Raw genomic sequence first — 14,307 nt, 5'->3', positions numbered from 1 at the left:
TTAATATAGACACTTATTTTTCTCACCATCGAATTTTATTTTATTAGATAGAGCCCAGTGTTCAAGTCTGCCGAGATCCTTCTGTATCTTGAGCCTATCTTCTGGAGTGTTGGTTACTCCTGCCAGCTTGGTATTGTCTGCAGATTTAATGAGTTCCTCCCCTATCCCCTCATTAAAGTTGCAGCTTTACTGGCAGCTCTGCCTAGGCCAGCATTTCCCAACTTTAGCCAATTTAAGATGTATGGACTTCAATTCCCAGAGTAGCATTGTTGGCTGGAGTATTCTGGTAGTTGAAGTTCACTCATCTTAAAATGGCTAAGGAGGAAAAGAGGGCAGCACAAGTACCTGCAATTTTGTTCAAGCCACCTCTTCTTCCACATGCTGATGACTGCAGTGCTGCAGGCTTTCAATCAGGTGTTTTAGCTGCACGCAAAGCAATTGAGCTGAGACCTGCCTGAAAGATCCGGGTGCCCACCTGCAATGTAGTTTTAATAGGACATATATAATGCATGATAACATTTGACAGTGATACTAGTGAACCTGCCAATTCATTTTAACCAAAGAAACCAAAGAAACTATAGACAATGAAGCATTTACTTTACCATTAACATTTGATTCAAAGTACTATGGAAGAGAAGGTTAGCAAAAACTAGTCCAATATCCTTTTTCCATCAATGCATAATTATTATTTGCTGGAAAAATTGTGGAGACTTCAACATTGACGGTACTGTGCCAAAAAAAAAAGGGGGGGGAACACTTCCATGTTATACTGATGAATGTAAAGTTTATCAGTCTAGCACAGTGGTTCCCAATGTGGGGCCCATGCCCCACAGGGGGGCAATTTGATTTTAATGGAGGCAATTCGAAAATGAGCTATTAACTGAATTTTTGAAAGCCTGCTAAATGTTCTTATATATTTGTGATGAAACAGCTGTGTTTCATTTACCTATCGTTGTCTTTGTTAAAGTGCATTTCCTAGGACGTGGTCTGAAAAGGATATCCCAACTGGGGGGAGGAAGAGGGAGCAACTGCCAGCCAATCAAAAGTTAAGGCTCATGGGACTGGCAGTCTCTCTCTCTTTCCTGTGGGCTTTGCTGCTGGGTGGTTGCGGGGAGAGCTGCTCTGTGGGTGGGGGGGGACAGGTGGATGGCTGCTGGGGGAAGCCCAGCAGTGAGGATACAGAACCAGGACCCAAGTTTAAATTAGAAATTGTTAGATTTACAGTTATTTTTAACCTGTGTTTTCCCAGGCCGTGTTTTACAAGACTTTTCCTTTCAAAACAATCTGGGACTGGGCCACGCATGTGTAGGCCTTGCTAGGCCTGTGTGATTCAGCTCCACCTACTGAACTACCAAAGCATTTCCCCACTGAGCGGGCGAGTAGGGGGATCATAGATTACAACCCCCCTTTCATTCATGACAATCTTATTATTCATAAATTAAGCTAAGAATGTTTTTTTTTTAATTTCCCTCTTTCTGCACCATTTTCTTTTAATAGTTATTTCTTATTATGGCATGGCTTTGTGATGAGATAGAAACCTATTTTGCAAGAAAACTGCTGTTACCATTCCCATCTTCATATTTAGTGCTGTAAATCAGGGGTCTCCAACCTTGGTAACTTTAAGCCTCGAGGACTTCAACCAGCGTGCCTACCGTTCCTGTCCTAAAGTTCCTTTTGATTGTATCCAATTTCGTATAGTTATTACATACGTATGCTTTTATATATATGCTTATATATCGTATAGTTATTTCATGCTTTTGCTTATATATACTGTTGTGACAAATAAATAAAATAAAAATAAAAACTCCCAGAAGTCCACCAGGCTTTAAGTTGCCAAGGTTGGAGACCCCTGCTGTAAATGATTTGCAGTCGAAAAGAAATAGACTGGATATCATTGAATGAGGGACTTGAGAATGACACTGACTAATTTGGACCCTAAGATAAAATCTCTCTGCAGCAGGCATCAAGCACAAGGATCTCACTAACTATGTGGTACCTTGCACAGTAGTAACTGAGAGGGATCTTGGAGTCCTAGTGGACAACCATTTAGATATGAGCCAGCAGTGTGCAGCAGCTGCCAAAAAAGCCAACACAGTTCTGGGCTGTATAAACAGAGGGATAGAATCAAGATCACGTGAAGTGTTAGTGCCACTTTATAATGCCTTGGTAAGGCCACACTTGGAATACTGCATTCACTTTTGGTCGCCACGATGTAAAAAAGATGTTGAGACTCTAGAAAGAGTGTTGAAACTCTAGAAAGATGTTGAGACTCTAGAAAGAGCAGAGAAGAGCAACAAAGATGATTAGGGACTGGAGGCTAAAACATATGAAGAACGGTTGCAAGAACTCGGTATGCCTAGTTTAATGAAAAGAAGGACTGGGGAGACATGATAGCAGTGTTCCAATATCTCAGGGGTTGCCACAAAGAAGAGGGAGTCAAACTATTCTCCAAAGCACCTGAGGGTAGAACAAGAAGCAATGGGTGGAAACTGGTCAAGGAGATATGCAACTTAGAACTAAGGAGAAATTTCCTGACAGTTAGAACAATTAATTAGTGGAACAACTTGCCTGCAGAAGTTGTAAATCAGGGGTGTCCAAACTTGGTCCCTTTAAGACTTGTGGACTTCAACTCCCAGAGTTCCTCAGCCAGCTTTGCTGGCTGAGGGACTCTGGGAGTTGAAGTCCACAAGCTTTGCTGGCTGAGGGACTCTGGGAGTTGAAGTCCACAAGTCTTAAAGGGACCAAGTTTGGACACCCCTGTTGTAAATGCTCCAACACTGGAAATGTTTAAGAAAATGTTGGATGACCATTTGTCTGAAATGGTGTAGGGTTTCCTGCCTGGGCAGGGGTTGGACTAGAAGACCTCCAAGGTCCCTTCCAACTCTGATATTATTATTATTATTATTATTATTATTATTATTATTATTATTATTATTATTATTATTATTATTATTATTTAACTAAAGCTACAATCCCACATTTTCCCAGGAGTAAGCCCCATTGAAGACAATGGTACTTACTTCTGAGTAGACATGCATAGGATTGCATTGTAAATATGATCTTGAGTGAGCTCAAATTGTATTTTGAATTTGTTAGGTGCTTTTATTTTAATATATATATAGTAATTAATATGATCAAAGTATTACAGAAAAAGCTTTCATTAAAATTATTTTATATTTATGCATTTCAGGTCTCTATTATGTTTTGAAACTTTATTTGCTGTTTTTTCATATCTCTTAATACTATTATTTTTTAAGTTCCTCAGTACTTCTGTCTTTTCATTCTTTTATTTTTCTCTTTCATGGATTGCACGTTCTTTGGAATCTTGTTTAAACCAAGTTAATGGCCTTTTAGACGTCCTCCGCATGAGTAGGAGTTCACTTTCTGAATAATAAGAATTATATGTGGGGGGGGGGCACATCAGGATTTTAGAGATGCTTAGGTGGGGCATGGCCAAAAAAAGGTTGGGAACCACTGGTCTAGAGCAAATATGGAGCATCCCTAATGACTTTTTACAAGGCTCATCATGGGGAATGCTGGAAGTTGCCCTTTAGCAATATCAGAAAGGCAACAGATTTCTCAACCCACGTCCAACAGGTATTTATAATTACCTCATTATCCAACAAAAGCTGTAGCAGCTTCCATCTGGATCCCAGCTTTGGAATGCTTGCATATGTTAATTTCTTCCAAATATTTTCTAAACTTTTACTCTAATCTTATATCCACAATAGTTGAGTAATTAATGCAAATACATTTATGGATGGTACCATTTATAGATATAGCCACTGTGACTGTTCTTAGCAACTATAGTGCAATTGTTTTGGTCATAAATTACACCACTTACTGAAATTATACAGATAAATTACATGCTCCTCAAAATGTTTAAATTACAGCTGGCCCAGGAAGTACCCTACTTGTTAAAAGGGATCATTGTCACCTATGTTCCTGGTAGAGGCACTATACTTCTAAACAGCTACATGATCTACATACTGTATCATGTAACTTTAAGATTACTTCACACAGAGCATTTATGAGCGACAAGGTGGTAATTCTCACCAGAGTAATTATTTTCTTCTTGCGCTCACTTTCATTGTTAATAAGCTTGCCTTTGCATAATACACAGAAGGCAGATAGATGTTTCTTCTCCCCTCACACACACAATGGTAAAATAGAGAAGGGAACTTGCAGGAAATTTAGGACAAATAAAGTTAATTTCTTAATCTGTAGAATTTCCTTTGCAAGCTATAATAAAAAGTCCTATTTTAAGAAGAGACAAATTTATAAGCAGGGTTCTCTTAGTACATTCCCGCCTGGACTACTGTAATGCTTTTTACATGGGGCTCCCCTTGAAGAGCACCCGGAGGCTCCAACTGGTTCAGAATGCGGCCGCGTGGGTAATAGTGGGAACAACCCGAGCCTCCCATGTAACACCTGTCCTGCATGAGCTGCACTGGCTTCCGGTAGTTTTCCGGGTGCAATTCAAGGTGTTGGTTATCACCTTTAAAGCGCTCCATGGCATAGGACTGGGTTATTTACGAGACTGCCTGCTGCTACCAATAGCCTCCCATCGACCCATGCGCTCCCATAGAGAGGGTCTCCTCAGGGTGCTGTCAGTCAAACAATGTAGACTGGCGACTCCCAGGGAGAGAAACTTGTCTGTGGGAGCTCCTGCCCTCTGGAACGAGGATACATCAACTTCCTGACCTCCGGACCTTCCGCCGCGAGCTAAAGACTTTTCTATTTCATCGTGCAGGGCTGGCTTAATGACGTTTTTATTGGGGTTTTATTATAGTCTTATATTCCTTCAGCCTTTAATTTAAGTAGTTTTTAAATGGTTTTTAACTTTTTTGAGTTGTGCTTTTACCTTGGCTGTAAACCGCCCTGAGTTCTTCGGGAGAAGGGCGGTATATAAATAAAATAAAATAAATAAATAAATAATTTAACCATAGTGTGTTTTATTTGTCTTATTTTTCAGCAACAAACACTATTTACAAACCTTGTTTTAAACACAGCTTGTCATTAAGTTTAAAATTATATTTCTGTAGTGTTTATGCTCTGCCCATTTCTTTCATGTTCTAGTAGAAAACAGGAATTCTTTATAAAACTCAATTATATCACTCATATGTTACAACTATATTAAAGAGTTGGTTTACTGCCAAGTCAAACCTCAGTCAGTTGCTCAGTCAGCTGTATTTTTTGAAACACTGGACATCAACTCCCAAACATCCCAAGTTTATGGGAGCCAAAGTCCAACTTACTCAGACAGCACCATTACTGGAAAACAGATACTGGGGTAGATAGATGTTGGTCTGGTCCAGCAGGCTCTTGTTATGTTCACTTTGGCTGACCCATTCCATTTGCTGAACCTTCTCTTTCCAAGAGGAAGATGCATGAATCCTGTCTTCCTTTGCACCTCTTCGCCCTGCCTATACTTGTTAACAACATATTCTACATAGCATTACTTTGTCATTACATTCCTGATCTAAGAAATGGGCATATTTTTTTAACTTACCACAATATCAACTTGCCAGCCATTTCTATTGTATTCCATTTCTGTTGAGATATTTGTAGCCTCAGTACTCACTCACACTATTGTTCAGATTCACTTATTCACACTCTGTCCTTTAAGCTTGAGCTCAAGAAGCTTTTTTTATTTATATAGTTCTCTTTGCCCTACTTTAAGATAAAACAAACATATTTAAGAGAAAGTGCTGTTGTTTGACCAAAAATGTAAACTCTTCGCTTTCTCTTGTTTTAAGACTAGTGTAATACAAATATTATTAAGACAGATAAAAGTATCTGGGAAATGGGGGTTAGAGAGGTCTTTCTCTTTTTCAGTTTCACTTTCCCCCCAGCTGATGGGTATTTATTATTAAGACTTTCAGAACCACCCTCACTTCCATTCCCCATGAATATTTCATGGGATAACTAAAACAAGGATTTACCTTTAACCCAATCATTCCCAGTTTAGTGCCCTCTATAACTATTGGTCTACAGGTTTAAAAATTCCACCCAGAAAGAATGGAGCTGTAATCCAGTGAACATGGAAGAGATCAAGTTGGTATTTTAAAAAATATGAAGTAAAAGAAACTGCTTGAGAATAGGTATCAGAAGGTTAACCTGAATTAAAAGCTACAGTTTTTAACAGTTATCTGGCTTTTGGTGGAAAAGATCTTGTGTTCTCCCTGAATTAATTTGACAGTGGTTAAATTGAAGTAGGAGGGTTTTTGTCCCATAACTATAAAAAGCAATGAAAGAGTACAGTGGATTGTGCATATTTGTAAGGAAAGACAATTGAGTTGTCAAGGAACAATTCACATTTTTGGGGCACCTTAGGTAAAAGAAACAATAGTACTGAATGAGGGATTAAATAATAATCAGTTGCTGCTCTTTAATGGTATTCTAAGGAGAGTCAAAGCACCAGGCTAGAAACCAGGAAATTTCTGCCTTAGAGATAAAGCCAATTGAGTGACTTTGGGCTACCTCAGGAAGAAGGTAATAGAAAACCACTTCAAAAAATCTTGTCAAAAAAACTGGACAGACTAATCCTAGTAGTTGACATGAGTCAATGCTGTCTCAAAGATATGCACAAGTGCACCCACACAATATCCGTTGCTCAATCTAAGCTCCTTTACCCTGCTTTTTTAAAAAGTTGGGCTGGTTAACAGGGTTTATTCTTGGTTTCATAGTTATATTAACTTATCCCTTTTCTTTGTAGGGGACTGAATATGGAAGTACAAGAATGTGCTGAGAAAAAGGTTGCATTAAATTTCAGAAATAAATAAAGTAGTTTCTAAAACACATACAACTACTACAGTTTTGCTATTGCTTAAAAAAACAAGAGCAATTTTCGAAGTAAATTCTCAGAAACATGAATGCAAATTATCTGTTGTATAATCTAAGTAAAGAAGTCCTATGTTAGGAAAGTAGGCTGATGAAAAACCTGTAGCAGTAGCAGTAGTAGTAGTAGTAGTAGTAGCAGCAGAAGCAGCAGCAGCAGCAGAGCAGCAACAGGCCTTCTCCTAGAGATGTATTTACAGTTCCTTCTTAGTATGATGACAATGTTGCCTGTAATATCCTGAATCAAAAATGACTGCCTGATAGCACTCCCTTATTTATCCCCACACTTGCTATTTGGGGTCTGCTTGTCCTGGGTATGTTCCATTGAACGATCCAGCAGATGTAACCTAAGAACACAGTACTGTGGTTTCAGGAAGGCATCTTCGTGCCCTTTTGAGTCACATAAGGATGGTAGGTAACAGAGTAAAAGGAAATAAGAGAAACAGAAAGATCATTTTTTGATGACTGATTGCAACTCCAACTTAGGAAAGAACAATATGGCAGAATATGTTTGTTCAACTGCCTCTTTGTGATTTAATTCTTTTTTCTTAATATATAGAGTCTGATCCTTTGGCAGCCCATTGTAATTTGTCCCGTTCCAAACCCTCCCCTCTAAATTAATCTCTGAACACATTACTAGTTTTTAAGCACAACAACAGATCAGACTTATGGCTCATGGCCTTATTATGCAGAACTTTCAAGTTAAATATGCTGAGATGAAGTAAAGAAAGGCATGTAGCAAACAAGAATTGCTTGGGCGGATGAGATGATCACACTTGGGTCACAAGACGTTTGTTGGGCAATTCTGAATTGCCTGTAGGCACCATACCATCTAGAAATTCTGAATTGGGTACAATAAGTTCTTTGTCCCCATGTTTCTCTCTATGTAGAGCTTTCTCATGGATATGAGCTTTCCTCTGGATGGCAGCAAGTTCTGGGGATGGTGGTGGGGTATATGGGCATGTTGTAATGTGGGTGTATTGACCTTGATCCTCACAATCAGTTTCTCGGTGATAAAAGTAGCTGAAGTTGGAGACAATGACAGGTACTGGAAGCGAGATAGTGAGTACTCCAGCAATGGCACAAAGAGACCCCACAATTTTGCCTCCAATAGTTTCAGGGTACATGTCACCATATCCCACAGTCGTCATGGTAACCACAGCCCACCAGAAGGCAGAAGGGATGCTGGAGAAATTTGACTGATCATGATCAGCTTCTGCAAAATAGACAGCACTGGAGAACAAGATGACTCCAATGAACAGGAAGAAGATGAGCAAGCCCAGTTCCCTCATGCTGGCTTTAAGCGTCTGACCTAGGATTTGTAATCCTTTGGAGTGTCTGGAGAGTTTGAAGATTCTAAAGACTCTCACCAACCGGATGACTCTGAGGATAGCCAATGACATGGCAGGTTGGCTTACCCCACGCTGACGTGCAAACTCTGTACCAAGGGCAACAAAGTAAGGGATGATTGCTATAAAATCAATCATGTTCATGATATTCTTGAAGAAAGCTGGCTTACTTGGGCAGGCTATGAATCGCACCAGGAGTTCAAAGGAGAACCAACAGATACAAATGGTTTCCACAATGAAGAAAGGATCTTCAGAATGAGACTTCGGTGGCATTGTATGCGGCACACTGCTATTCAAATGATGGTGGACAAGCTGTGGAAAGGAAGAAAGGAAAACAGAATGATCTGATTAATGTGACATTTTTCACCTCCTTCAGATTAATTGAGTTTTTATAGTACAAAACATTGATTTCAATTAGAGGAGATGGCTAAATTGGTGAGCATATTAAAGCAAGCTTTTTTCAAACTGGCAATTTAAGATGTGTGAACTTCAATTCCCAGAATTCAAGGAATTCAAATCCAGAAATCTTGAAGTTGCAAAGTCTGAAAAACATTACTAGAGATTACAATGGAAAAACACTCAGAAGGCTCTACAATCGAAATGGCTAGGCCACCATATACTCTTCCTGAAAATATCAATATTCTTCCAAAGACAAATATGTTGTATGCCCATATATTGAAGTCTTCACAACTGTCACATTATAATAAACACTGCCCTTGAATTATATTTCCACCGTACAGGTAATAACCACAACTGAGCCCAAAATTTATGTTGTTATATAAGACATTTGTTAAGTTTTATGACTCTTCTTGCCACAGTTGTTAAATGAATCATTGCAATTGTTAAGTTAATAACATGGTTGTTATTAACAGTTGTTAAGTGAATCTGGCTTCCCCATTGACTCTGCTTGTCAGAAGGTCTCAAAAAGTGATCATGTGATCCCAGAACACTGCAACTGTCATAAATATGACTCAGTTGCCAAGCACCTGAATTTTGATTATATGACCAAGGGGATGCTGTAGTTGACAGAAGCAGCCAATTCTGCTCCATTTGATGACCTTTCTTGTCACAGTTGTTAAGTGAATCACACAGTAGTTGTTAAGTTAGTAACATGGTTAAGTGAATCTGTCATATACTATAGAAATAATAACAACAAACAATAACAACAACAATAATAATAGAATCTGGTTTCCTCACTGACTTTGCTTGTCAGAAGGTCACAAAAGTGATCCTGGGGTCATTGAAACCATCATAAATACATGCCAGCTGCCAAGCATCCGACTTTTGATCATGTGACAATGGGGATGCTACAATGGTGGTGTGAAAAATGGTCGTAAGTTACTTTTTTCAGTGCCGTTATAACTTTGAACGATCACTAATTGAATTGTTGTAAATAGAGGACTATCTGTATTTCAGCATACCTAAATATCTTGCTATTATCAAGGACAGAGGGCTGAAATGAAGTCTTTCAAGCATGTACCAAACTTTATTTGATGTTTGACAGCCATCTGGCATGATTTCTGCAGAAATTAAAAAACAATCCAATTGTTCTATCAAGGGAAATGTTCAGAGCTCCATTCTGCACAATGAACAAGAGAGTACCCAAATATAACAGGGCCTGTGTACAATATCGTATTTTCAAAATAAATGGAATATAATATGCTTCAACATTTAAAGAAAGAGGACTCAGAACAACACCAAATCACCACCACTTCAATCTTTCTATTCCCCCATCCAGTTATACCAGACAATTTCCTCAATTTCCATCACCCCACCACATTGTTTTTGCATCTAAAGATGAAACCAGGATAGCACAATATTTACATCTCTGACAGAAGGGCAAGGTGAGGTTTGCCATATTGTATTCTCTTCATGGCTGTTCAAAGTTCTGGCTCAGGCAACAAGGTGAAAGGATGCGGGTAGGTTAGACATAATAAAACCTTTCATTTACCAGAATAGATTCTTGGCCACTGTTGCATACAATATCATTAATCTACTGGCAAAAAGTCTGAATTGTGAAATAGAAATCCCCTATTTGATGAATCACAGTTCTGCCCTTAATTTTAGGAGTAGTCCTATATGAACCTGTCTCTTTCCCATCTGCTATGTGAGTGGTAGGGTAGTCATGTAAGATTTATAAATTTATAAATCATGCATATGCAACATTCTGAATCCTGTAAAATGCTATACAAATATTAAATAATATTGTTCATTCTATACACATAAGTTACATATTCTTGTGAGATGGAAAAAACAATATGAAAACTGATATGCTCCAAACTCAAGACAACAGACTGGTGTGGGGGGGAGAGATTTCGAAATGGATGGTAGAGAATATGGGATACTATGTTTGTCCAGTTATTTGCAGAAGGAATCAAATTAAAGTATGCCTAAAGGCTGGAGAAAAGCAGAATGTCAAGGTCAGATGTTTCTCCCATCTCTGTCCTCTGGTCAGCTCTGATTTCTTGCCTCTCTAAATTTGACTTCTGTAGTGGGGCCTGCTTGTTCTGCAAAGGAGGGAAGTACCTGTTAGTTGTTTGGAATTTCTAAGAACAACATGGACTTGGAAAAACCCCAGGACTGGGTCTGTCTGTCTGATTGTTTTTAGAACATGTTGATAATATTTGTTCAGCACCTCTGCATGTTCATATTCCTGGACTCAGCATATAAAGAAAAGTATTTTTACTTCTTTGCATTTTCCACACAGTCTTTTATGTTTCATTAGTATTCCATCTCTCCTTCAGGGTGTTCAAAGCAAATCCACTGACCTGTCACGGAAGATCGATCTATCTATCTATCTATCTATCTATCTATCTATCTATCTATCTATCTATCTATCTATCTATCTATCTATCTATCTATCTATCATTTAGCTCTAGCAAAGGAACTACATTAATTGCCTTCAGTCGGCTCTCTATAGCTCATATCATATTATACCCTATTTTCTATTTAGATGTTTATGTAATCAAATTGGCATTATTCATCTAGGAAGGTATCAGCAGACTTAGGAAAATGCCAGGCCTTGCAGAAATGCACAAAATCTTCCATAGGCTGGTGGTGATCAGAATCCCCAAAAGTCAGAAAGCTCCAATTGGCACTGCATATGTTAAAATGGGGGAAATATAAAATCTAAAATGTAGGAATGGAATGACATATGCTAGAAAAGAGTGCAATTGCCTGGCATTCTGAATAAGAAAATTCCACACAGCAATATATTCTTACATTTCATGTCACACACATATTTTACATAGTACTTCAAAAGTCTCATATTTATTAGTTTCTGTACATTTTTACTTTTTGTGGATGATTATTTGTGTCTTTTAAAGAATGTCTCTTTAAAAGATATTCCAATGCATATTATATAGTATATATTGGGATAGATCTACTAACTGCAGATGCAACTACTGTACAACTATTTTATCCCTCTTTTTAAATCTGCTTTAGTTGTAAGGGACTATGGATGCATTCTTAATTTTCATCTCCTATTGTACATTCACAAAAACCCTGCAAAGTAAACTTGAAATAAACAAATGATTGATTTTTATTTATTTGTATCCCACTTTTATTATTTTTGCAAATAATTCAAGACATTGAACACTTCCACAATTCAAGAATATAAGGAAGAGAGAGAGAAAAATCTTTTTACTAAATTTCAAACAGATTAGCTACCTTTAAAAAAAAACAATTCATAGTGAACAAAATGTTGAACTCAGCACAGTTATTTTAAAATGTCACCACTGAAAACAGGCAATTTTTTTTGCTGGAAAAATCAGCCACACTCTGAGCAGGATTAGGATTATAATGCAGAGGATTCATTCACACAAATATGCATCCCTCTCCTCACTGATGGAAAAGATATTGACATCTGAAAGATACGCGCATGTCCAAGATGGCGCCGCGCCGCTGAACAGCTGTTGCGGCGACGGGCCTATTTTGGACCCGACCGGGTCGGGGGGGGGGTCTTTTTGACAGCTTGGACCCCCCGCCCGGGTAGAGGACAGTACGATGGGTCGGAGGATGGGCGGATTGAGGCGGGGCGGCTCCGGGTTCCCTCAGGAGGAGTCCCGGAGCGCTCTCCCTCCGGCGGTGATATGGGCGGCAGCGGCAGCAGCCCGGCCTTTTCCAGCGGCGGCGGCGGTCGGTTCTCCGCCGGCAGCACCGGCGGCCTGGCTCTGCTCTGCTCCGGGAGGGGCCTTAGAGCCCTCTCCCCTTTGACAGCGGTGTCGGTGGTGTGGGCAGCCAGGCCTTTTCCAGCGGCGGCGGCGGCAGCCGAGTTCCTCGGTGGCGGCGGCGGCCTGGCCTGGCATTGCTCCGGGAGGAGCCTTGGAGCTCTCTCCCCCCGGCGGTGGTGGTGCTGTCAGCAGTGGCGGCAATGGCGGCAGCCTGGCTGGACCGGTCTGGCGATGGCCTAGCCTGTTAGTGGGCGGCTGGGTCCGGCGAACTGGCCCAGTAGTCGGGGCCGGTGGCATGACCCAGCAGGCCCGGCGGGTGAGTGGCCTACTCCAGCTGGCGGCCTGGCTTAGTGGCCACAAAGAGGTCCGATGGTCGCCTTCTTTGCCACCTTGAAGGTTGTCCACGGGCCTAGGGGACGCCCTCCCTATCACCTAGAGGACGTCTATGGCCGTCTGTGGGGGCTTTTTGAGTCCTTTGCCCCCCCCCCTCGGACTTTGGGAGAGAGACGCCTCGTCGGTGGAGCGGCTCGGCCCATTAGGCGCGTGCTTCGCCCTCTTTGTCAACTTGAAGGACGACCACGGGCCATGTAGGCGCCTTTTTATCATCTTAGAGGACGCCCATGGGCTGGCTGCAAGGGGACCCTCTGAAGATCTTTGGCCCCCAGTTGGGTGAACTGAGGATGGTCCTGGACAATCCTAGCTTGACTATTGTAGGACTTCATCCTTTTCCCCCTCCCTTCGTCCATAGACCACCCCTCGGGATTGGATATGAGGGGTTGGTGCTCTGACTTAATCATGGCGGTTTTTCATCCTCCGCCTAAGAACTATATCTCGTCTTTCACCCGGAATTACTGGTGTGTCAATTTTCATCTTGACAGGTCCAGGATGGGTCTGCTTGCCGGACTCTTATCATGCGGCTGACCTTCTTGCCCTGCGAGATTCCCCTCTCTTGCGGGTTTGGCCCCCCCACATTATCGAGGGCCCATCTTGAGGACGGGTTTTGGAACCCCGAGAGATGGCATGCCAAAAATAGGAGACTCAGGGGATTTTTAACTAATTGTTTTAATCGGTTTTTTAAGGGGAGTTTTAATGGAAATTTTAAGGGGAGGGTGGGAACTGATGGGTTTGGGTTGGAGGGGTTGGGGGGGAGGGTGGGGAACCCGTCGGCGAGAATATGTCCAGTCCCAGCGCGCGCTCATGACATTATTTTAGTTGGTCCGAAGACAGGGGGGGAGGGGATTGTGCAGAGCAGAGAGTGTTTTTCCATCTGTACGGTAAGTGGGAGAGGCAGATATGGCGGAGGCAGGGGGCCGTATCGTTCTTTTGGAGCACGTGTTCGATGTATAAAAGTGATCACGTGCTCCGGCCCCCCAGTCCTCACTCGTTCCCCGGATGGTCAAAACCCTCAGAGTTTGGGTCTTCGGCTGATGCTTTGCAATGCCCGATCCGTGGTTAACAAGGCTCCCCTGATTTGTGATCTCATTCAGAGGGAGTCCGCGGACTTTATGGGCATTACGGAGACCTGGTTGGGCACGGAAGGGGGTGTACCCCTGGTTGAACTGTGCCCTCCGGGTTTCCGGGCATTTCATCAGCCGAGGGCCCAAGGTAGGGGTGGGGGGGTGGCGGTTGTGATTAAAGAAAGTCTGGAGCCGAGGGAGTCCACTGTTCCTCAGATAGCTGGTTGTGAATCCCTCCTTGTGAAGTGGGGCCATCGGAATCAGATGGGACTGTTGATCACGTACCTGGCTCCTTGCTGCGTGACTACGGCCCTACCTGAGCTACTAGAGGTGCTTGCTGGCGTGGCGGTTGAGATTCCCAGACTTATGGTCTTGGGGGATTTCAACTTGCCATCGGCCGGCTTGTCATCAACGGTGGTTCAGGAGTTCCAGGCCTCCATGACGGCCTTGGACCTGATTCAAGTAACTGATGGCCCTACACACAGCGGG

At 41.5% G+C, this 14,307-nt stretch overlaps 1 protein-coding gene across 1 annotated transcript in view; it reads right to left on the bottom strand.

The window, feature by feature from the left end:
* Positions 1–2,962: 2,962 nt before the first annotated feature.
* Positions 2,963–14,307, bottom strand: part of KCNA7 (potassium voltage-gated channel subfamily A member 7) — a 55,507-nt gene continuing 44,162 nt past the window's right edge. Inside the window, exon 2 of the mRNA XM_058180588.1 lies at positions 2,963–8,501. Coding sequence (XP_058036571.1) covers positions 7,611–8,501 — 891 coding nt within the window. The 3' untranslated portion in view covers positions 2,963–7,610. The remainder of the gene's footprint in view (positions 8,502–14,307) is intronic.

The sequence above is a fragment of the Ahaetulla prasina genome, chromosome 4 (genome assembly GCF_028640845.1).
Source record: "Ahaetulla prasina isolate Xishuangbanna chromosome 4, ASM2864084v1, whole genome shotgun sequence".
Taxonomy (NCBI): Eukaryota; Metazoa; Chordata; class Lepidosauria; order Squamata; family Colubridae; genus Ahaetulla; species Ahaetulla prasina.
The sequence above is the reverse complement of the archived record's forward strand: the minus strand, read 5'-3'. Positions and strand labels throughout refer to the sequence as shown.